This window comes from Festucalex cinctus, chromosome 1 (genome assembly GCF_051991245.1).
Source record: "Festucalex cinctus isolate MCC-2025b chromosome 1, RoL_Fcin_1.0, whole genome shotgun sequence".
In the NCBI taxonomy this organism is placed as follows: Eukaryota; Metazoa; Chordata; class Actinopteri; order Syngnathiformes; family Syngnathidae; genus Festucalex; species Festucalex cinctus.
In genome coordinates this window covers 7229246-7253677 of record NC_135411.1, presented here as the reverse complement: position 1 = coordinate 7253677, position 24432 = coordinate 7229246, and the positions used below count along the sequence as shown (strand labels likewise).

The window sequence follows — 24432 nt, the reverse complement described above, 5'->3', positions numbered from 1 at the left end:
ACAAGACCTGGCAAATTATTTAAAATAAAATAAATGTTTATTTATTCGTCGTAAAATTCTGTGGAGTGAATCGAAATGACATTACTTACAGTGCTGAACAAACGAGTACAGTAAAACCTTGTATTTTCTTTACCTAACTGCAACAAACACTGCAGAGCCTTAAAGCGACTAAAGCTGCTAATACAACATAAAATTTCAAATGTTGACACAATTTGTCTTGATTTCAAATTCAGACCACACGAATGTGTGATTGTGTGCTCGATTTTTCTGCCATTATTTTCCCAGACTGGCGGGCACTTTCAGTTTCAAGTCAACTTTTTTTTTCACATCCATTTCTCAGTATAACATAAAATGTGACTCTGAAATGACAGTCAAGGTTTACTAACAATTCTGTTGGCGTGCACTCATTTGCTGAGCGCCATCTACTAAGGTTAAATAATTAAAAGTATTTTAAATAAAAAACAATTTACAAGCATTAGTGTTTAACATTTCCGACTATTTTGTTGCAAGTAGAACACAGTACCCTGTCATACCCCCTTCACTTACCACATTCAATAAATAGTAAGCTTTGCAGTAGAGTCCAGGTCAGAACAGTCATAATGACGAAAAAAAAATGGGTGAACTGGGAAATGGAAATACACTCACATCAGTAAAAGAAACAAAAATGGAAATGACATGAGTAATTTTGTATTCATGAAACGAATAACCTTTTCTTGAAATGTACATAGATTTCCAGGATGACTGATGCCTGCTCAGTTGCCAAAATCCTGCACGCTGTGGCCTTCAACTGCACTTGTTGAACACTAGAGGGCTTTCCTGGTCTACAGATGCAGTACAGTAGGTAATCCCTGCACTGTACTTCTAACAACTGCCCTCCCCTCTTCATGGAATGAGGAGAGGACAGTTTCTGATGCCACTTTCAAGGTCTTCCGAATGTAATATGGCACCTTTCACGACGGTCACATGCTTCTCAAAGCTTAGTGCTTGATCACCACCTGCTCGAACGCTCCCGCTGCGCCCCTGGGGGGGGAAAAATGCCATGCATATTTTACATCCCAAAAAAAAACAATGACATATGTGGGGCTTATATTAACACTTTTAAATGATCTTACAAGACAATTCCACAGTTACATAACACCCACCGAGTGTGCTGGCTTCCCAAAGCTGTGCTGCCGCCAGGACCGACAAACAATCTGAGTCCTTCCTCTGTGACAAAACACACATTACAATCAGTGCCTGTCAGTTGCTAAAATCAGTTTAGTGTCTAGAATTTGTCATGGTACTTCACAAGACACTAGTGGCACAATTGTCTTTTGGATACATAAGTCCATGTTATAGTAATACATCATTTTATCAGGGGTATCAAACTCATTTTTTTGTTGTAGGCCAGTGGTGTCCAAACTACGGCCCGGGGGCAAATTTGCGGCCCACCGTCCAGTTTTCAGTGGCCCGCGAAATATGCTAAAAATGGCATTTGACTCAAATAAAACAAACAAAACAAAAAATGTTTGGTCAAAGTAAGAAGGGAGGGTATCGAAAAACAGGTGCCTTTAAAAGTTATTTTAGTTTAGTTTTTAGTTTGTTTTTTAAAGCCAATGCCGATATTTTCACAATAAAATTAGAATAACCAATTAATAAAAAAAATAGAATATAATAAAAATACAATTATTGGCAGAACAAACACGTGACTGTTTTACAATGCTTTGACCATTTGTATTTAGTTTATCTTTACAACAGAGAAAAAATCAGCAAACTTTTTGTTGTTGTTGTTGTTTTTGGGGGGGAATTGGCGTTCGAGTGTCTTGACGTTTATCATATTAGTGTAACATGTTAATGTGACCAGCCAAGCCATGCCGCCGTCCATTTTCCACCTCATCATTACAAGCAGAGAATCTCGTGCAAGTGCACTTTAAGGTAATTTGATCCCATCAGCGGGTTACTTGCTGACTTCCCAGTTTGAAGTACACACCCTCCGTGCTGGAGTCCAAGATACTGTGACTGAAATCCTGGCCCTGCAGGATTTTGTCAATGATGTCATCGGCGTCGACCCGGGTGTCGTTGACCCTCGTCAGCTGATTCTCCATTGAGTTCTGCTTGACTGGATGTCTAATTCACGGACAAAAAAAAAAACGAGGTGGGATATTGTGGCAATGTGCTCGGTGGGGAAACAACATCCAATAGCGTTTCTTGACTTCAAAACAGATGGATCATTCGTATGTGGGTGATGATTTGGCCGGATGCGTGTGTTACCTTGATGCTTTGGCAGTTGTGGAGTTGTGTTCCGTAGTGTGATGGCAGCTTGCGGGGTTTGTTGGAGAGGACCGGCTCTCCTTGTCTGCCGTCTCCGTCTGCTGCTCACTGGGCTCCGGGATGCTGCCGATGCCGAGTGAGGCGGAACCTCCCGACGGGTTCCTTCGATGGCTGAGGTCTGGTGAACTGGAATGATTTGAGCTGTAGCCTGTTAAATAAGATGAGCTGGATGAGATAAGAGAGGGAATATTCCATTTGTCCCTGGGAGAATTGTATAAGTGTACCTGATACTTTGGACTGTTGACTGGTGTAGCTGGATGTTCTGGTGTGTCCACTGGTAAGCTTTTCCTCTGGAACTGGAGTCCCTGAGTAGAACAAAATCAGCATTTTTGGGTCAACCTGCGCATTATTTACCAATAGGGGTGGGAATCTCTGGGTACCTCACGATACGATATGCGATACAAGGCTCACGATAATTATCTCACGATATGGCGATACCGCAATTATCGATATATTGGTCAGGTAATAAATCCACGATAAAACTACTCAAGACATAAACTGGTGGTTTTTCAATGAGAAAATAGTTTCTTTTTGTACCATCACTGAAACACAATATTTAAACCGGTGTCTTCTTCACAGTGAGTACTTTAGTGTTTTGTTTTGTTTTTTTACAAACAAAAACAAATGTCTTCTTAAGAGACCACTTTCTGTCAACAAATTTGTGTCTTTCTAAAACACGGTTGTCAGTCAGTTACATAGTCAATTGTTTCATTTTATAAACTGACATTGTTTTGTGTAACTACAATAGTAAATATATGAAATAAAATTACTTATATATTAATCCAATTAAATCAATATGAATATTCCTCAGAAATTGTGTGCTTCAAAAATTCAAAAACATAAAATATGTTTTAAAATGTTAAAATTGAAGGTGTAATACACATTTTTCATACAAACATATGGAAAACAGTCAGTTGCTGGACAGATAAATGTCCTAAACAAGTAAAAGTAGGCTCATGAGTCTTCTTCGCCTGAAGACCTCTGTACATTTCCCCGCCACTCCTATGAGGTGCACCCCCTAGTGGCCCACCAAGTAATTGCTCAATAAGTAATGAACAATGGAGCTGTTATTGTGGCTGCATATTAACTACAAATATCGCAATACTTATGTAGGCGTATCGATAATCTATCGGGAGACCAAGTATCACGATTTATAGCTATATTGATATAGTGTCACACTCCTATTTACCAACTTAATCCCATTATGAATCATTTATTATGGGGGTTGCAGTTTGCAGCGAAGGACTGCACCGCAATGTACATGACGTTTGTAAAATATTTCAAAGTTCATAATCATTTTTTAGTTAGTTTTATCCCTGTTGTGAAATTCCATTCTAGATTTGCACTTAAAGCTCCTTGTAAAAATGGTGTGCATGTGCCAGAGGCACGGCGCTGTACGATGACCTGAAAAGCGTTGAAATGTACTTCTAATAAAGTTCAAATTAGATTTTAAGAGGATGTGTACGAGTACCTGTTGCTGAACTGGATGTGTGCATGTCTCCTCCCTTACGCTCCTCGAGCAGACACTCTGACTCAGCCTGTGGTATACTCAATGTCATGGCTGTAGATGAGGGCCTACAAGGACATAGCGAGAAGTAATCTTTTTAAAAGCACATTATGGACAATAAAAAAAAAAATTAAAAAAAAAAAGACATACGTTGAAAAGCTACAACATGAAGCTTCCTAATCAGTGAATACATGAGAAGCTCAAAATTTGAAGACAATCTGTTCAGAGAGGCTGGTTGACTACTAAAGTTGTCGTCATTTGAAAACAATGAATGTAAAGCAAGTCAAACTGTCACCATGATAAAACCTTTATTAACTCTACAGGCTTCTCTTAAAGTGACATATTAAGTATTAAGATAGGAGACCAAAATTCATTACTTGTTGATTCTCAGCAGTAGTTAAACATCACGACTCTCCCTTCGGTTGCATGCAAGAATACATGTTAGTTGGAAATGGATGAGTCATGAGTTGTACTGTCGTAGTTTTAGGACCACACACATCAGCAGACATTAGGGCCACATCTTTTAGTTTCTACTGTGTTGCTACGTTAAACACGTCACGAGTGAATGACTAGGGTGGGGTACGCCCAGTCAAGAATGCATCATATTTCCATCGCACGGTGCTATAAATCCATCACATGCCGTGAGTAACATTGAGTGGGATGAGTGAGTGACTGGGCTGCCACTTGTTTACACTTAGGGACAGACAAGAGATCCTTGGATGCAGTTTGTATATTATTAGCAGAGGAGGAGTGAGTAATGACTCAAGTAAAAGGAATCAAAATGACTCAAGTAAAACGAAACAAGTATTGATCTTCCTTGAAATAATTACGTGAGTGAAAAAAAACAAAATCACTGGTAAATAAGTAGTAATTAACTTGACGTATGAATTATTTTCTAATCAGCATGAATGTCAAAAAGGGCAAAAATAGAAAATGGTAATAATAATATGAAACTTCAGATATTTCCTAACAATATCAGTCTTATAAAACAAAACATTCAATATAATTTTTTTAATAAATAACACATAAACTAAGGAAAATTCAGCCACAGTTACTGCAATGAATGTTTACACTTAGCACAAGAGGCGGAGCAGACAGAGATTCCGTTTAAAAAACAAAAAACAAAAAAAAACTGCAACGCATTTAAAGTGGAGTTCTTTTAGGCTTAATGTGGACATCTTTAGATAGACTGATGACAACTCTATAAGGTAAATGTGAAGCCATGAAAGTTTTGCCTCTTCTGACTATGAGTCACACGGGCTTTCCGCCATTGTTTCTGCTGTGCTTCATGTAAATTAGGGACTTTGCATCTGTGTGGGATTGGGGAAGAGGAAAAAAAAAATCCAACCTATGAATTTTTCGTGGGCCTCAATCCTACACAGAATTTTGCTATTGGGGCAACTGTAGTAAGTGGAATGTATCTCAATATAAAAGAATAAAAACCGTATTTCTTCTTGACCAAAAAAATCATCCATAAATATGTTACTTGAAGAAATGAAATGGATTAAATGTAGCATGTTACTACTTATTTTGCATACAACTGGATTAGAAGTTAAGGCCGATATAAGTTTTACTTCTGTCACCTTTTTTTTTTTTTTTTTTTCCCCCAAAGAGTGAAAAAATGTTTTCAATGGAATTGAAGTTATATAAGTCACCGGACGCGACGCTCTGTCCAGTAGAATAGATTACCAATAGAATGCGGTGTTCCACAAGGGTCTGTATTGTGTTGTTAACTATTTCCTATCTATATTAATCAGTTCCATCTTTTGCGTACGAAAACAACTTTGAAAAACTACTTCTTCAATTCAATAAAAAGGTACCAAATTATGGAATAAAGTGGACTAACAAATTTAACTTTAGAATAAAACTCACTTTTTAAATCTAAAAATAATAATTAAAAAAAATCTACTAATCTAATCCCCATTTATTCATTTTCATACTATATATATATATATATATATATATATATTTCTACAAAAATATTGAAATGTCATTGGATTTTTTTTTTTTAATATCAAACTTGATGTATGAAATATTCATAAAACTGATTACAATTTTACCAACCTCACTAAAAAAAAAAATTCAGGTATTGTATGAATATGAATAAATGAAACTATTTATTTCACATATATGGCACAATGAAGCGTAGCTTCTGCCTTTATTTTTGTTTGTTTTTTAACCTACCGTATACACACGTTGAGATTTTTTACATCTCCCCGTGTATGATGGCTGAAAAAAAAAAAATTCTTCTGTTACGACCCACCTCTGATAATAATTGAAAGAGAAAACTGTGAGCAGGGGAGTTTTTACATGTCACAAGCTATGCCAGAAAGTGAGCAGTTACATCACATCCTGTCTGGCATCCAAAACAGGGCTTGACTCTGCCTCGTGTGTTGATCTTATCACTTATCAGCTGTCGCAAAAAGAGCGTGAATGACCGGGCATGTTATCAGCTCTCAGATAAAAAAGCTGAGGATCAAAAACTAGACTTTCATCTCTTTGGGGCAATTTTAACATCAGAAAGGAGCAAGTGCGTCAGTGTACTGACAGACAGGATGTTAGTTTGATTTCGAGTCCATGCAGCAGGGATGCCCTGCAGGCCGGACAATTTGGAAGCAGACAAAACATTTTCAGGAAATATGTGCCTCAAAAGTCTCAAGAATCCAAACGTCAAACAGTCTGATGGTGTCTGATGTCGCAGAGTGCCTCAAGTGAGACGTGCAACTGACTTCTCAGTTCAATCGAGCAAAGTCGTTGAAAGAATAAAATGTACATCATGAGCAGAAACTAATTTGATTGTATGCAGTATGTTGACGTATGTTAAATAGTCTCATCCAGGCAATACTCCCCCTCCACATAAAAGCTTTATCTCAAAAGGTGAGTTATTTTACTTTAGGTTTATTTTGTCTTGTTATATACAGTAATTGACATCTTTGAGCATTTTGCTATGACAATAACGTGAACGTGTTAGTTAGAACATCGTCTGTATTAGGGATAGACGAGTGATTCTAGTGTTAATTGTATCCGCCATTTTAAAATCTAGTCTGTTTTTGTCCAGTTTCAATCACGCTTGTTTGTTTTTAATCATAGTTAGTCCACCCCATCCCATTTTTTTTAAGTCTCTTTTTAGTCCAAGAAAATGTCATTTTATTCATCTAGTTTTAGTCAACAAAAACTGTCAACATTTTAATCTTGTTTTAGTCAGGACAATCATTTTACCCCTGTAGGTTTTTTGTTTTGTTTTGTTTTGTTTTTTTTAACATGTCGGATCCAAAACTATTTCACATAAAATTTTCTCTCATCATTTTTAGGTAAAACAATTTGACACACAATTACAGTGTGTCAACAAGTGGCTACTATGGCTCCATGCTACAAGCTAGTAAATTAGCCAGCACTAGTTAGTCGTCGGATTAACATTATTGTTGGAACGTTATAGTCGTTGTTTTTTTGTTGTTGTTTTTTTTGTTTTTGTTTTTGTTTTATAAAATCATGTAATTTTCATCTCATTTTTGTTTATGAACTAAAATGTTTATAGATTTTAGTCCAGTTTTTATGAAGTTAACTACAGTTTAACTCAGATGGTCTGTCTTGTGTTATTTGCTATGGGAAAGCTTTTCTTACCATATAAAAAAAATTTCAGAAGTCGACATGCACTCTATGAACTAGACACAAATCCAAGTCGAAAACCCCACTTAATAATTTGAATTTTAAAATTATTTTCAAATTAGCTAAAAAAAAACAAAAAACAAAATAGAGCCAAATAGAGCATTCTTACGTTTTAAAACAGGGGTCTCCAGACATAAGTTGTGTTGTGATGACCACCTGTAAGACAAGGTAATTGTGAGATGACAAAACAATTTATTCTATAAAGGGAGACTAATAGAACATTGGCTAGTAAAAATGATGAATTAAGAAATTTGTTAGAGTAGTTCAAGTACAGTGGTTGTGAACCTGCGTTTGATCAAACCCCAGGGGTTCAGGGAGTCTGTCTCAGGGATTTAGCGGAAGTCAAGACACACACCCGACTCAAATGTTTCGTGATGCTACAACCCGCTTGGCCATCATTGGCTGCAGGTGATCACACTGCATCGCTTGGCCTATTAGTGGTGCAGGCTTGTGGCTGTCGTGATGGTAAGTCGTGTGATTTCTTTATTATTGTAACCCCTTCATACAATGACGAGCAAAAAAAGAAAGTGGCCGGACGAATACGTGCAATATGTATTCACATGTACTGTATTTGGGAACGTATGGTGTTCCACAGGGTTCAGTTCTGGGGCCTCTGTTGTTTTCATTGTATCTGCTTCCCCTGGGTTCCATCTTAACCCATTCAGGCCGGAAGCGTGTGACCACACTTCTAACGTTAAAGCAGGGAGAGCGGCTATTAACATTTTTTTTTGACCGACTCTTGGTCTCTTAGCTGATTAAATGCCTCAGAATATTAATGAGTGTGATGCCTCAAAGTATGTCCTAGAATTTTATTCGACGCAGATGGGCGGGAGTTATGAAATAAATTATGCTTTTGACGGCATGGTGAAGACTTTGAATCAGTGAATCCAGTCGACAGCGGCATATTATTTATTAAATATGTTTGCAGATAACGGAGATGTTGAAAATTTTGACCACTTTGTAATAGAATGGATGACGAGTAATTACCACTCAATTCCCTGAGGTTATTACAACTGCACTCCAGTGTTGAGGGTAAATATACCCGCAGATGCGACATTTGTTTGTGAGTATTTTTATTTATTTATTTTTAATAATGTAGGTTTATAATAATGTGTGACAGCCACAGGTATAAGCTCTGAAATGTTTTTGGAATTATGGTTCTATCTGCTTCAGGGCCTGAGAAATCAATTCTTTTTAATATTGTTGAATTTCCAGGAAAAGTTCAGGTTTTCGGGGGTAACTCAAAAGTCACCTATAGGTTTTAGAGGCATGTTTTGCATAGGTGTCAAACTGAATCCCTTGAGGGCCGCAGTCCTGCAGGTTTTCGAGGTTTCCCACTTTCAACACAGCTGACTCATATTTAAGCTCATCAGCAAGCTCTGCAGGAGCCTGATAATTATCCTGATCAGTGAATCAGGTGCGTTGGAGTAGAGATACCTCCAAAACATGCGGGACTCTAGCCCTCGAGGACCGGATATTGACACATGTGGCGCTTTAGGCCTTAATGGGTTAAGAAAACACTGGTTGTTGTTTTCAAGTGCTCTTGAAATAGAGCTGAGTTGGGTGATTGTGTTCGCCAGTTAACCCTATACCTTTGTCTTGAATTTTATTTTTTGATAAAGAAGGGTTCGGTGAATGCACATAGGAAACTAGTGGGGTTCAGTACCTCCAACCAGGTTAAGAACCACTGTTCTAGTACCAACTCTTATGGTTTTGAGATGCCTCTTGACAACTTGTCATGGTACCTTAAGAATTGAATTGTCCTGTCTGGTCTTCTTGGTATCGTATCCCTCCAGGAGACATCTTCTTGTAGTGCTGCCCGACCCAGCAAACTCAGACAGATTTAAATCAGCAAAGCCCAGCTGCAAATGGACGCAAGTAATCAAAATTGTGAGAAGTAAGACACGGAATAGACAAGGCAAAGATAGTAGTTACTTGTTAACGGCGTGGATTCTGAATTACACATATTTCAATCAGTAAGCCGGAACGAAACATAAAAAACAGTCATGGTGTTAATGGTACACCAAAGTCCTGCTGTGGACTGCTATCGTGTAAAAGTAGTGATAAGAGTGTGCCAATGGATTATTGATTTGTAAGATCATGGATGAAATACCTTTGCAAATGTTTTCCCACCCTTCAGTTCCTGGAATGACAGGAACACCAAAATTAGTTTGCGTACACCAGGACATAAATTGTATGATTTTATTATAGAGCATTTGTGGGTTAAATATGTTTGGGTGTTACACAAAAGTTCATAGAACATTCCAGAGTAGGACCAAATTCAAATACACTATGTCATCCACCCCTGCTCTACATTTGGGTTCCTGGTTACAAATTAACATCACTTCTTAACTTGTGTATGTTCCTCACGAATAATTCAAAATTTTTTCCACTACAACCATTTTTGTCACATCAACAGAAAAAATGCTGGGCCTGAAACCAAACATCACATACCTTGCGCACCGACACCCGACACATACATGGATCCAGCACACCTGTCCGGGCATTGGCACTCATCTTGCAGATGAAGGAGAATCGCTTTCTCCAGTGCACACAGTTGGCTTGGACGGGCTCCCTTGAAACGAAACACATTTAAAAACTTTACTCTGACGAACAACAGGAAGGGCTTACAATATTCATACTCACGGTTCAAAATAGCATTCAAATGAAAATCACTGACGTATATAATACACGTGGTTAAGAGCCAACAAAAGCTTTGAAAATCGTGTTTACAATATGGTTTGTTTGAGCAAACCGTTACCACGGCGATATTTTGACGACTAAAGGCTGTGCTGGCACGAGTTACGTCTCAGCTCGTTTTTCCGCAGTGACTCATATTGGCTGCACGCAATGGATTAACAGTTGGATTTTTTTTTTGGTGGGTGCAAAGGAAGGAAGTCATCATTTTTCTTGTTTTAGTTACCATGTTGGAGTCCTTCAAGAAAAAACAACTGCACATTACCTTAATATACAATCTATAACTAAACCCCGAATCTAGTCTGAAATGTGAAGCAGACTTGCTAACCACTGGGGACCAATGCTGCTGTATTTATATACAGTACCATAAAACATTAAATACATCAATAATACACAATGAATGAATGAAATTTGCTAACTTTTTATTATTAAATGGTCGAGTCAGTGACAGAATTGCTGTCATGTGACACTATTATGGTTTTGAGACATCAATTTAGGAAAAAAAAAATACATAATATGAACTTATGAGCTTGTATGAACTTAAACAACTACCCTTAGCAGTTGCTAGGCAACAAGTCACCGCAGCATTACAATATTACATTGTATACCAAGTGTACAATAACTAAATGTTCCATTGTACATAAAGTAAACCCTTATACAGTACTACTAACGTTTACCTCATACAATTTCATACAATTAATTACTCCTTTCCCCAGTTGTAGCCTCGTACAATAAGTTAAAATACTCCTAGTTAAACTCCCTTGCAACATTTCCACTCATGTTTTGCATGTACACTAGAAGCTAGTTAATTTAATTAACGATTACGTCAAAACCATCATATTTGTTGTTACGTGACATGACAGAAATTCTGTCACTAAGTACTTTTACGATTTAATGCTTCAAAACGTTAGCTACTACTTTAGACAGTTAGCTAAAAGCTAAACTATGAGTTCTTACAGACATCAACTCTTTATTTATTATACAATGTTGACGTCAACAGCTTCAACATTTCAAAAATATTTCTGGCTGACGTAAAATAAGGGACCGGCTGCTAAAAATAGTAGCTAAAAATGTCCAATCTTACCGAGAAGACTCTTGGACGAAGGCGCCGTGTAGGAGGCGAACTTTGCAAAACAAGACGCCGTTGACGAAGGGAACTGACGACAGCTCCTCCAAGTCGAAGTCCACTTTGAATTCGAATCGCTTTTTCATGAGAAAGAACGACATGCTGCGTGGAGTGGCAGACGACGACGACGACGAAGACAAGTGCCGACAGAAGCCAGACGGGACTTTCTCCACCGACTGCTGCCCCCCCCCCTCAGCTGTTAAAAACTTTTTCAAACTTCACATGGGCTTCTTCCTTCCCACCCACACGTTGCATACTGAGACACTCGTGACGTGGCATCATTTCATTGGCTGCAATTTTGACACGCACCAGTCACGTCTTGCCATTCAAATGTCGCTGCGCCTGTTTTTCTTGCTCATATTCTGACTTGCTGACAATTTATACAGTATTCCAAAAAGACCTCGACGCTCCAGTTTGTCACTAAAGAAGTCATAAAAAGCAGCTCGCCGTCACAAAACGACTTAAAACAATATGACGAAACTACAACAACACCTGCAACTCCATTTCGAATGTGCATTCTATATAAATGGCATTGTGGACATCGATACAGGTAAACGTTTTACTACATGTGTAGTTCATTCAAGTAGTGAAAACATCACCAGCAGACCTCAGTTACTGATGGTTTTTTGTGTTTAGGTTAATTGCTTAAGTTATTATAGTACTGTACATAAAATAGCAGTATAAGAAAATCCTGCATATTCAAGGGTGGAAATGGTAGTAATGATTATTTTCGTATGGGTGTCGAACTGCACTTTAGGGGTCGACCCAAATGCCCCCCCCTTGCCCCCACCCCAAAATCGCTACCGACGTCAGGCACATAAAGACAAACCTTGTGCACACATACACACAGGTAAAATATCATTATTGAAATTACATAATTGATTTCAAAATATTACAATGTACAAGGCTAAAACAAAACAAACATATATTCCAAAATGTCTGAAAAGACCAAGCAACTGCAGTGTAAATGCAACAGAAGATATCAAGATTTAGAATAAAAGTGACGGGGAAAAATGAATATACTGTAGATGTTTAATTAAATGTTTTGTCCTATATACCTCAACAAAGAAACAGTCGAGGTCAACAAACCTATTTTAAAAAGATCATTATCCATCCATCCATTTTCTTGACCGCTTATTCCCCACAAGGGTCGTGGGGGGTGCTGGAGCCTATCTCAGCTGGCTCTGGGCAGTAGGCGGGGTACACCCTGGACTGGTTGCCAGCCAATCGCAGGGCACAAAAAGATCATTAAATCAAGGGAATTTAATCATTATTAAATGCAAAAACGGATAATTAAGATAGTGGTCTGCAACAAAGTTTTACATTTATTTAGGAGATTATGGTAAATTTATTGAAATGGTGGAACTAAAAGGGAATTTTAAATGTAAAACATTTCCTTCACATAGGGACGGAAAATGTAATACTGTTGCCTCTCTGCTCATTTAAATTTTGTGTTTAAACCCTTTATGTAATAAAATAAAGTGGAACAATTATAAAGTCGAAAAAAAATCTCGTGGTGATCATTAAAGGATTCTTATTTTTATATTTTACTTTTGAAAAATGTCACATACACCAACAAAAATGCAACAAAAAGATTGTGCAGTTGAGTCACCTTTCAAAAGCAGCTAAAAGTTTCCAATGAAATTTTAAAACTACTGTGCCTAAACCTGAAAGGTTGCGAAATCCAGCGTTTCAACTTAAAGGGATCGTTCGGCTTTTTTAACATGAATCTCAATTTGATCCTCACCTCCCGTGTGTGCGATCAGCACTGACTTACCCCCGACAGCGTTCTGTGACACGCGTTCTGGTTCGGCGTTGGACGAGAGGAAAATAGTCCAGCAAGCTGGCTGGGGTCTCGGAAATAAAGCGTTTTTCTTCTAAAAACTATTTGTTTTCAAAAGCGTGATACATTTCCATCACAATACTCTTTTCTGAATAAAGTCAGACGCCATTACCGCCAGCCACTACTTTTCTGTTCGTTCGTTCGTATCACTGCGCGGCGCCCTGTAGAACGCTAACCGACGCACTGCAGCCAGCTAGCTGATACTTCCGCCTCAAGTTGTTTGCCTTTTCGGCGGAAGTATCAGCTAGCTGGCTGCAGTGCGTCGGTTAGCGCTCTACAGGGCGCCGCGCAGTGATACGAACGAACAGAAAAGTAGTGGCTGGCGGTATTTTATTCAGAAAAGAGTATTGTGATGGAAATGTATCACGCTTTTGAAAACAAATAGTTTTTAGAAGAAAAACGCTTTATTTCCGAGACCCCAGCCAGCTTGCTGGACTATTTTCCTCTCGTCCAACGCCGAACCAGAACTGGTGTCACCGAACGCTGTCAGGGGTAAGTCAGTGCTGATCGCACACACGGGAGGTGAGGATCAAATTGAGATTCATGTTAAAAAAGCCGAACGATCCCTTTAACAATGAAATGGCGCCCTCAAGCGGCCACCAAAGTGCTCTACACTTAAGGAAACCCTACCCTGCGTGTTTCAACCCACACGTCTGTGGGAGTGTGGAGATGGATGAGAGATTATTAGGCCCAACATTTCCTGCTTCGGTCTCGCTCCTTTGTAGTGCGCATGCTGGCAACGAGAGGAAGTTCATCTTCGGCGCACAACAATGCTAGAATCTGCACGTCCACGGGTTGTGTGTGTCGGAGCGTTTTGTAGTTTCGCGTCGTTGCTGTTTTTCCGCAGAAAATGCTGCGAATAGCGTCGCGGCCGTCGTAGCTCCGCCCTTGATTCAACTACCGCAGTTCCCTCTTGGAAAGCCTCCGAGCTCTTTGGGTCGTTGGGAAGTATCTGTCCGATCTACTAGCAGCTGTTTCAACCGCACCACGCTTGAGTTTATTTTTTATTTTTTTTATTTTGGACGTTAAAACCTCGCGGATTGCTTCCCAACATGGATTAAATGCGTTTTTGGTCTCGCACGCGACCTGCACCATGATTCGGACGGTGGCGAGCGGGTTGCTGCCCGCAGCCCGGTGCTGGGATGCCGACAGTGAGCGCTCCTACCAGGACCTGTTCGAGAAGCTCGATACGAATAAAGACGGCAAGGTGGATGTCGCCGAACTGCGCGCTGGGCTGAAGGCGATGGGAGTGTTCCGAAAAGGTGCAGCTCAGGTATTAGCCCGGCCGGGAGCTTGGCGTGCACTCCGGAGCCCTCTTCGATCGCGTTCCATAAACCTTTTGCAGGCATTCCGTCTACTCTGGAGAAAGTGCTGACAAGAATGTGTGTGTGTGTGTGTGTGTGTTGGCAGGAAATTGTAAAGAGCGGTGACAAGAACAAGGACGGCAGTCTTGACTTCCACGAGTTTACCAGGTATTTGAAGGAGCACGAGAAGAAACTGCGGCTGACGTTCAAGAGTCTGGACAGAAACAACGACGGTAGGGATTGCGTCACAGTCAAAAACAACCCTGCAAGAGTTCACTCACAGTGGCACACATTCGGTTCTAGTGGGGGGGGGGGGCAAAACAAAAAACTTTTTACATTAAGTGGTTCTCAAACTAACAAGTTTGACAACATACGTGAAGCGCAAAATCCAAATACAAATGCAAATGTTGTCATTTAGTCGCAGAAAATGATATATGGCAGTTACCATAAAAGGCCCAGTGTTCTTTGTCCTCTTATCTATTTATTTATTTATTTATAAAAGCAGAATTAATCATTATGACATCTACTCACCCATTACCGACAGTTATTTCTGATTATTACTATTATTATTATTGCATTGAACCCCTGTTATTTGCATTGGGAAAAAAAAATACACACACACATATATATATATATATTTTATAAAAGCGACGTAACCATAAAATCAGAAAATCGGATTAGACTTAAATTTGTGTGAGTGGAAAGAATTGAAGTTTAAAATATGTCGAAACAATTTTTATTTGAGAGTTCTATCAAATTATATAATAACAATATGTTATATGCGCTCCCACTAGTCTAATCAAGGTACCCTGATTTAATATTGCATTTGTAGAAAAATATGAATTTGGCACAAAAAGTCCACCTGTTTTTTTATCCATCTTAGCAGGTGGCCATTTTGCCACTTGAGGTCAACTGAAAATGACATCACAGTACCTCAGGGCTCAGGTCACAGCCGTCACGGCTCACCTGTTTTCTGGGTTTGGTCATGTGACGTTTGTAAGCCGAAATATAGTATTGTAAAGTTTTTTTTTTTTTTTCTTGACTTCCTCTTCAAAGCTTACAAGTTAAAAATCCATTGTGTTGCTGTATGACAACAAAAATCACTAAACCTACACCTGTAATCAATATTCTGTTTACGTCAGGGCGCATTGATGCCACCGAGATCCAGCAGTCCCTTGCAGAACTGGACTTGGAGATCAGCAAGGTGGATGCCCTGAAAATCCTGCAGAGGTTTGCTCACCAACTTGTGTCGACATTCACGTTTTCTCCACGACAATGAAAACAAAGTCACGTTTTTCTTTTGTACACTCACAAGCCACTAAACTACAAAATACAATTATCAGAAGTAGCTTAAGATGTAACATCAGGGCTGGACTGGCCATCTGGCATACAGGGCAGATGCCCGGTGGGCCGACCACTTTTGGAGCCGATGCAGTGCTTTTTCATGATTATTTTCATGCGTTTTACCACAAGAGACTGGCCCACAATTTAGAAGGGCCAGTCCATTAATCCGTTTCGAATATAGATAGCAAACTGAAACATCATCAATTAACATCAGGGGCAGAACTACAAGTTAGGCAAGACTGGCTGGGCCGGGCCGGTGGGCCAGGGCCGTTTTTTTTTGGGGGGGGGGGGGGGGGGGGGGGGGGTTGTGCCAGTCCAGTTCTGTGTAACATCAATAAAAACATTTTAAAAGCAATCACAGCCATGCCCCTCAGTTAAAATATTAACATATTAAAACACACTTCAGGTATTTATTGGCCCCTGTTCTCATGTATTATATGTAAAATAAAATAATAAAATAAAAATAAAAAAAGAAAACCTTTTTCATATGTACAGTTCCTTAAAGAGATACTTCACTTATTTATCCCATTATAGCAATAAAAAGTTAATATTTTGTCTGTAATTAATTTGATACTTTCATTATTTTTCACGTGCAATTAGTACCTGTTCTAGGTTTGGTCATGTGACATTCACAAGCTGAGCTGTGATTGGTTACCTGAGCCCTTGTGATGTCATTTTCAGTCGACAGCAAGTTGCAAAATGTGTTATTGAAGGTACTAATTGTACATGAAAATTAATGAAAATATCAAGTTTATTATAGCCAAAATATTAATGTAAATCTGTAAAAAACAAAAGTCTTCTAGCTCACATACAGAATAACGTGAAATGCCAAGACAGGCTAACATTTTGTCTCATGAAACTCTGCTAGCTTGATGCTAACATACCGAATAATGCAAAATGGCAAGACAGGCGAACATTTTGTCTAATAAAAGTCTGCTAGCTTAAAGCTAACATAATGCATACGGAATAATGTGACTCACCAAAATGGGTTAACATTTTGTCTCTATGAAAGTCTGCTAGCTTGATGCTAACATACAGAATAATGCAAAATGCCAAGGCAGGCTAACATTTTGTCTAATAAAAGTCTGCTAGCTTAAAGCTAACATAATGCATACAGAATAATGTGACTCACCAAAATGGGTTAACATTTTGTCTCATGAAACTCTGCTAACATAATACAGAATGATGTCACTCACCAAAATGGGTTAGCATTTTGTCCAATGAAAGTCTGCTAGCTTAATGCTAACATACAGAATAATGCGAAATGCCAAGACAGGCTAATAGTTTGTCTAATGAAAGTCTGCTAGCTTAATGCTGACATACAATGTGAAACGCCAAGACGGGCTAATAGCAACTAGCATCAATGTTACACTACTTTTGAACCTTCAAATTAATGTTAATTTAACAGCAACACATAAAACAACGATACTAACAGTTTTTTTTTCTGCTGTTTCTCTTCCAGTACTTTTGTGATACTCGGCATGTTAATGGCACAACGTGGCGCTATCCTGTAGGCGCACCGCTCTGAATTTGGACTTGTCTGTATTCTGAATAGCACATTTAAAAAAAATTAGCACTTAACAGCAAACAACAATGAGAAAACAACAATACGCTGCGACATGACGGGGCTCCACCGTAGCATTTAAAATCGCACAACTGAATGGTGTTTGTGTTTCCCCCCCCAGCATGGACATTGATGGCACCATGATGGTTGACTGGAACGAATGGCGGGAGCACTTCTTGTTTCGCCCCGCTCACAACCTGCAGGAGATCATCCGCTACTGGAAGCACACTTCGGTAGGACTCGCGCCCAGACGTGAAATGAAGTGCTCGCTTGTGAAACGCCGTTAATCAACTTGCAGTGCGATCAAATCACGTGTTGTCCAGCAGTCGCCATGTGATAGATTTTATTGATTTTTCTCTCGGCAGTAAACATTTTGGCCGCCGCTTAGCAAGACTTTGACTGTCGAAAATAATTAGGTCAGGTTTGTCGTAGCACTCCCACTGGCTCTTAATCCAAATGAAGTGGTGAGTGCCTGGTCTGCAACTATATACGGTATGCTGCTGCTTGAGATACATAATGTGGACGAAAGTATCGGAACGCCTCTTTGGAGGTGCTTCCTCTGCATCTAGACTCGAGCAGCTTCCAGCCTTCTGGGAAGACTTAACAAGATTTTCGAATGTGTCTGCAGCAATTTTATGTCATCATAAATTCATACGAGATAAATTCAGATGACCCGAGAGGGCACCACGGCTCACAATCTCTGTTTTATTTCATCCTAGAGATGTTTGATGAGGTTGAGGTCAAGGCTATTAAATGTCCAACCAGGCTGGAAAAGCAAAAGGACATAAAATACGGAAGCATTAGAATGGATGTCATAGAACTTGGGGATCTCACCTGATTGGTTAATGAATCTTTTACATCATTTGTCCATTTATTTGGCTGCGATCCCATTCTGACGTATGACAAAATATTATCGTTTCAAAGTATCATGGTATTGCAAGGCACAAAAAAAATGACTTAAGATTTTATCTCTAGCCACAATACAACATAGGATTCTCGTTATGGTAAGCCATTTTAAACTCAAAAGAATTTTTTTCTCCAGAGTTAGAAGCAAAATCCAACTAAAACTAGTTCACTGCTGTCAACGGAGATTTTGGGTAGTGATAGACTGGTATGTTATTAATTAATTAATTTATTTATTTATTTATATGGCCTATACTGATTTGTAGTGATGTGGGCCTATAACCCGATATTTGGAGTCCATATTAATTTGCAGTAAAAGTAAAAAAAAAAAAAAAAAAAAAAAAAAATGGGTGTCAAAATTAAAATAAAACACAAACTCTTAACTTTGTTGTAATGTCATTAATCATGTTTGTTTAATACATATATATATATATATATATATATATATATATATGAAATATGTTGAAGGTTTACTTTTAATTTTCGATACAGTGAATAGACAGCTTTGTTTTATGATTCAGCGTCATCGAGATGTCTTAATTTAAAAAGAAAACATAAACAAATAACTCCCTAAAGTTTTCTACAGTAAGTAAAATTTGTTATACTTACTTTTTTAATTTTAACTTAAAAATTTTTTAATTAAAAAAACAAAAAAAAACAGTTGTCTAAATTCTAATAGTTCCCTGAAGTCAACCCAGTTTTAATTTGATTTTATCGGCCTTCCTTCCCATTTTTAAAATATTTTTAATAAATAATAATACATTTTATTTAAAAAAAAAATATTACTTATGTTGTGCATCAATTTATAGTCAGAAAAATATGGTAATCATTTTAGACTAATTATGTGCCATTGGATAATTTTCTACAGTGTTTTTGATTTATCTCTGGCAGCACATACTGGTTGGAATTCATTGGTTTAATAAAAAGAAAAAAAAAAAAAAAACATACATGTAGTGTGCTCTTGGTTTGGAAAGCAGACAGTGCCGCCTCCTTGTACCTCATTTCTGGACCACATGACTTGAAATGACCTCTCGTCTGCAGCTCGCGTGTCACCGGCGGACACACGGCGTTTGCTTTTGGGAAAACACTGCATATGTTTATCTGAAGCGCTGAAGAGTTCAGTCAACTCGAGCGTGGGCCGTTGTTTATTTTTCTTCACGCTGTGGAATTTACGATTGACCTTGAAAAAGAAAAAATGCCAGCGATTGCTTGACAATCCTTTGCGGCTGTTGTGGCTCTCGAGCTTAACGTTTGATCGTTTTTGTCGGATGCAGTTTGTCAACTTGTTGCCACACTGTGACATCGCACTTAAGAAAAAAAAAAAAAAAAAAAAGGAAGTTGAGGTCACGTTTGAACGTCTACTCTGCAATGAAGCCATTGTGTTTGATGCGGCGTGTTAGGTGCTGGATATCGGCGACAGCCTCGCCATCCCCGACGAGTTCACCGAGGAGGAGAAGAGCTCCGGCGGTTGGTGGAAGCAACTGGTGGCAGGCGCCGTGGCGGGCTCCGTCTCTCGCACCGGCACGGCCCCTCTCGATAGATTGAAGGTTTTCATGCAGGTAAATCCACCTCGATCAAACGTTTTGTCTTTTTGCTTCGGGTAGGAAATGTAAATAAAGTCGTTTTTAATGACTGCAGGTTCACTCCACTAAAAGCAACAAAATAAGCCTGGCAAAAGGTTTCAAGCAGATGATCGTGGAGGGAGGAGTCACGTCCATGTGGAGGGGCAATGGCATCAACGTTCTAAAAATCGCACCTGAGACTGCCATCAAGTTCATGGCATATGAGCAGGTACCAATCCTCTTAAAAGCAATTTAGTATGCAATTTTGTGGGGATACAATACAGCAAGTTTTTTTGTTTTCTTTTTTTTGTTGCAGTTTAAGAAGTTGTTATCATCAGAAGGTAAAAACATTGAGACGCATAAAAGATTTCTGTCGGGCTCGCTGGCAGGAGCAACTGCGCAGACCGCCATTTACCCCATGGAGGTACCGTTCATCTTTATTTCGTTACAGTGAACCCCTAAACCAGGGGTGTCAAACTCGTATTAGCTCAGGGGCCGCATGGAGGAAAATACGTCACCAATTGGGCCGCATCGGTAAAATATTGACTCATTGAGCCATTTTCAGCAGTAAGAAATTCATATTTTGTCTATAATTAATGTCGTAACCTCATCATTTGTCATGTACATTTAGTACCTTTAAAATCTAATTTTTCTACATTTCCGTCAACTGATGATGACATCACCTGTCCCGAGGAAGCAGGTAACAACCAATCATGGCTCAGTTTGCTGACCAAAGCCAGACAACAGGTGAGTCATAACTGGTGTGTGACCTACTTCCTCATTACAGGTGATGTCATCATCAGTCGACAGCAAGTATAAAAATTACTTTTTCAAGGTATCAATTGAAAATGGAAAAATAACGAAGTTATGAAATTAATTCTGGACAAAATATTAATTTCTCACTTGTGAAAATTGTTCAATGAGTCAAGTATCTCTTTAAAAACAATTGCCTTCAATTATTTGCAGATTTTCACTATTTGTGATCCAGCCCTAAATTACGGAGCTCAAAATGCAAAATGGAACGCGGCAACACTTTGCCTGTATGAGTTCCGGACGTGTTAAATCGACGTTGATCTCCTTTGCTCTGCTGCCACCTGCTGGCCGTTTGTGTAATAACTACCATTTCTGCAACCGTTCTTTGCAGTTGAGAGGCTGCATCAAAGCCTTCTGTAGGCTCTAGTATAAAAAACAAAACCATCACAAAAACGTATAAATACGTCTTTGGGACACTTAAAACATTAGAAAAAACGTATTTACACGTTATTGGGAGCAAATGAGTTAATTAATATTCCTCAAACACAATATTAATCAGAATCTCGTGTTACTTTAGACTAGTGGGGCCACATATGTGGCTCTCTTTTCCCACTTATGAGGACATTACAGTAAATACAGTGGTATCTCAAATTTCTCCAGATACATGCCATTTTTTTTGGGGGGGGGGGTATTGGTGGCAGCAAACTTCAACAAGCAACAGTGTGCAATTTTCCAGAAAGGGTCAAATAATTGATTCATACTGTTTTTTGACACTCCCAGTTGAAATTTACTGTCAAAACAAAACAGACTGCTAGCTTAATGCTAACAAATAATTCAAAACACCATTGACGGGCTATGTAAATTAGCATTGATGGTACGATGATTCTACAACTTTTAACAATTTATTTTTGAGAACAAATAGGCATGTACTTTTTATCCTCTGCAAAAAATTACTGCAGTTTAAAAAGTGATGATTTTCTGTGTTTGTCATAAACATTTTGTGTAGTACGTCTACACACCAGAAGGAGCTGCAAAATGCCCATAAATCATGATTTATTATCTGTATTGATGTTAAGACTGGATATTTAGTCTGTTAAGTAATACTACCGAGTGGGAGAGCACCGTAATATTTATTGCAATAAACTTGATAAAAGGACAGCCATACATTATTTTCTTGTGCAATTTTTTTTTTTGGGCTCCTCCCTAAAGGTATTAAAGACGAGACTGACACTGAGAAAAACTGGCCAGTATTCCGGAATGTTCGATTGCGCCAAGACTATCCTGAAGAAAGAGGGCGTCAAGGCCTTCTACAAGGGCTACATTCCAAACTTACTTGGCATTATTCCCTACGCCGGGATTGACCTGGCTGTTTATGAGGTACGCAACCGGACGGGACCTCGCATACGATGTAAAGTGTAAACGTATTATTATTATTATTATTATTATTATTACTTCCTCCTTTCCTCCGATTTCGCGTCTTTGCTGCAGAGCCTGAAGAACGCGTGGCTATCGTACCACACCAAAGATTCGGCCAATCCGGGTGTTCTGGTGTTGCTGGGTTGCGGGACCATTTCTAGTACCTGCGGACAGTTGGCCAGCTATCCGCTTGCGCTCGTACGCACGCGCATGCAAGCAAGAGGTAAAAACGCGTGAAAAAAAACTGTACAGGGAAATGTAAATGTGAAGAAATATTGCCTGTGGTGACTCGATGAAATTTTTAATTTTTTTCTTCATATGTGGGTCACCTTCACTATAAAGTGCCTTTTGTGTTCTCACCGTAATCACTTAGTCATCGTCACAGTGTAGCAGAATAATCAAACTCTGAGGCGGTAATATAAGAGGCCAAGCAAGAACAACAAATGTGTTTCCTTCATTTTATGTGGGTGTCCACTCTGTCATGGTAATATATCAACTGATATGAAATTACATTTGAAATATATTTGATAAACAGTCTACTAACTGAATCATGATGCAAAAGGGAAGGGCCATTGTGTGCTCATTAAATGCTAACGATATTATCAAAATGTCCACCCTGTCATTGTTCACCTGTCAGCAATCACACGTATTTTGCTCTTTACATGTACGGTTTTGCAGTATTTTTTTATTTTTTATTTTTTTAACCGTGATGTTGACCAACACACATTTTTTTTAACAGCATAAAATCTACTTCATACAAAAAAAAATGAAGTCCAATCTCAACTTCTTTTCAATGAAATGGGGAAATCTTAAAGGGATACTTCACTTATTTAGCCCATTATAGCAATAAAAAGTTAATATTTTGTCTATAATTAATTTGATACTTTAATTATTTTTCACGTACAATCAGTACCTTTAAAAACACATTTTGCAACTTGCTATCGACTGAAAATGACATCACAAGGGCTCAAGTAACCAATCACAGCTCACCTGTTTTCTAGGTTTGGTCATGGTGACATTCACAAGCTGAGCTGTGATTGGTTACCTGAGCCCTTGTGATGTCATTTTTAGTCGACAGCAAGTTGCAAAATGTGTTTTTAAAGGTACTAATTGTACATGAAAAATAATGAAAATATCAAATTTATTATGAGGCAAAATATTAATACTTGACTGCCAAAAATGGCTAAATAAGTAAAGTATCCCTTTAAAGGCAATTTATGGTGGTATTGACCCCTACACTACTCACAAGAAGTTTAGGATATTCACAAAGTTCAGGATGAATCTGAAAGTCAGAAATTTGAACGTGCCACTGTGAGGCGCTCGAGCACTTTTCTACTTTCTTTCTTTTACTTCCGTATTTAGCCTGAAGGCTGTTGTAATGCAGACGCGTTTTGTTGTGCTCCGCAATTAATACGCCATACTTGGCTAAAGAAACTTCACCTTTCCGTCATCCATTCATCCAAATGCATCGTTAAGATGCCAAAACTAGTCTACAGTTTAAGATAAAAATTTTTTTAAAAAAAACAGCCGTTCGCTAATGCTGCTGTTAAGCAGCACTCGAACGTTGCGTGCGCATGCGTATTACATAATGCCACAGAAGAGCTAAACCGCGGGTACGGTTTAGTAAACTGTGGGTACAGATTAGCAAAAAAATAATAATAATTCAGACCGTGACACCAGAGGGGCTCCGTACTAATCAAATGCTTTTATCAATTTATTTCTGTTCAGCGTCCCTGAATGCTTCGGACCAGCCCACCATGAGTTCCCTCCTAAAGAACATTGTCGTCAAAGACGGCTTCTTTGGACTCTACCGAGGAATCCTGCCCAACTTTATGAAAGTCATTCCGGCCGTCAGCATTAGCTACGTGGTTTACGAGTACATGAAGATCGGCTTGGGAATCAGCAAATGACACTTTTAACGAGCGTGGACTCGCCGTTCTAAGACGAATTGCCAGAGATGACTGGCGAAATGTGGCATGACTTCCACCAGCTTACACTGGACCTCTGTGGTCAGACAGATGTACTGTATTGCACTAAGGATGGTCTGCTATTAGTGAAAAAATATGAATTATTAATACTTTAAGCATGCTTTCATTGTCTTCCTGCTGCTGAGAAAGACACTCAAAATGTACGCCCTTTGCAAACAATACTTGACTCGAAAGACTGAACTGTACGTGAATGCAAACATAAAACTGTGAAAAATACCAAACCAAATATGTTGTCTAATTTTGACATATTGTCAACAAGCATAACAAAAATAAAAAAAATGGCTGGTCAAGTTGAATGAAAAGATATTAACTGCTCAGTCCACCTTGACTCCAAAATTGAAACGCCGACATCACGGGTCATTTAGCTGTTAAGTGGTGTTATTAAAAATGAGATGTGTGTTGACACAAGAATAATTTTGAAAGATTACCAAATGTTCTAAATGTAACAT

At 38.7% G+C, this 24432-nt stretch overlaps 2 protein-coding genes across 4 annotated transcripts; one reads left to right on the top strand and one right to left on the bottom strand.

Moving 5' to 3' along the window:
* Nucleotides 1-15: 15 nt before the first annotated feature.
* On the bottom strand, nt 16-11707 carry LOC144014284 (EEIG family member 2-like). Of its 2 annotated transcripts, none has more exons than XM_077514006.1 (11): nt 11265-11707; nt 9938-10058; nt 9597-9626; nt 9229-9345; nt 7593-7639; nt 3782-3885; nt 2535-2615; nt 2251-2458; nt 1970-2106; nt 1143-1206; nt 16-1020 (listed from the first exon to the last, which is right to left on the bottom strand). In XM_077514006.1, exons 1-11 carry the CDS (start codon nt 11405-11407, stop codon nt 978-980), a joined length of 1095 nt encoding a protein of 364 aa, XP_077370132.1. In that variant the 5' UTR covers nt 11408-11707; the 3' UTR covers nt 16-977. The 2 variants fall into 2 exon arrangements, with proteins under 2 accessions (XP_077370132.1, XP_077370141.1); XM_077514015.1 differs by lacking the exon at nt 11265-11707 and adding an exon at nt 10130-10287.
* Nucleotides 11522-24273, top strand: LOC144014254 (mitochondrial adenyl nucleotide antiporter SLC25A24-like). Of its 2 annotated transcripts, none has more exons than XM_077513963.1 (10): nt 11522-11856; nt 14560-14686; nt 15596-15683; nt 17483-17594; nt 19665-19823; nt 19903-20055; nt 20143-20250; nt 21789-21956; nt 22068-22218; nt 23724-24273. In XM_077513963.1, the coding sequence occupies exons 1-10, from the start codon at nt 11833-11835 to the stop codon at nt 23903-23905; spliced, it is 1272 nt and encodes a 423-aa protein (XP_077370089.1). In that variant the 5' UTR covers nt 11522-11832; the 3' UTR covers nt 23906-24273. The 2 variants fall into 2 exon arrangements, with proteins under 2 accessions (XP_077370089.1, XP_077370081.1); XM_077513955.1 differs by lacking the exon at nt 11522-11856 and adding an exon at nt 13699-14422.
* Nucleotides 24274-24432: the final 159 nt, after the last annotated feature.

What these genes read in the sequence shown, in the direction of transcription:
- LOC144014284 (XM_077514006.1), bottom strand. Translation starts at nt 11,407, where the DNA reads ATGTCGTTCTTTCTCATGAAAAAGCGATTCGAATTCAAAGTGGACTTC. An exon ending in TCAACAGTCCAAAGTATCAG is followed by an intron (nt 2,459 to 2,534) that starts GTACACTTATAC and finishes CTTATTTAACAG; the next exon opens with GCTACAGCTCAAATCATTCC. An exon ending in ACAACTGCCAAAGCATCAAG is followed by an intron (nt 2,107 to 2,250) that starts GTAACACACGCA and finishes TCCGTGAATTAG; the next exon opens with ACATCCAGTCAAGCAGAACT.
- LOC144014254 (XM_077513955.1), top strand. Translation starts at nt 14,243, where the DNA reads ATGATTCGGACGGTGGCGAGCGGGTTGCTGCCCGCAGCCCGGTGCTGG. An exon ending in TCCGAAAAGGTGCAGCTCAG is followed by an intron (nt 14,423 to 14,559) that starts GTATTAGCCCGG and finishes GTGTGTTGGCAG; the next exon opens with GAAATTGTAAAGAGCGGTGA. An exon ending in TTGACCTGGCTGTTTATGAG is followed by an intron (nt 21,957 to 22,067) that starts GTACGCAACCGG and finishes TCTTTGCTGCAG; the next exon opens with AGCCTGAAGAACGCGTGGCT.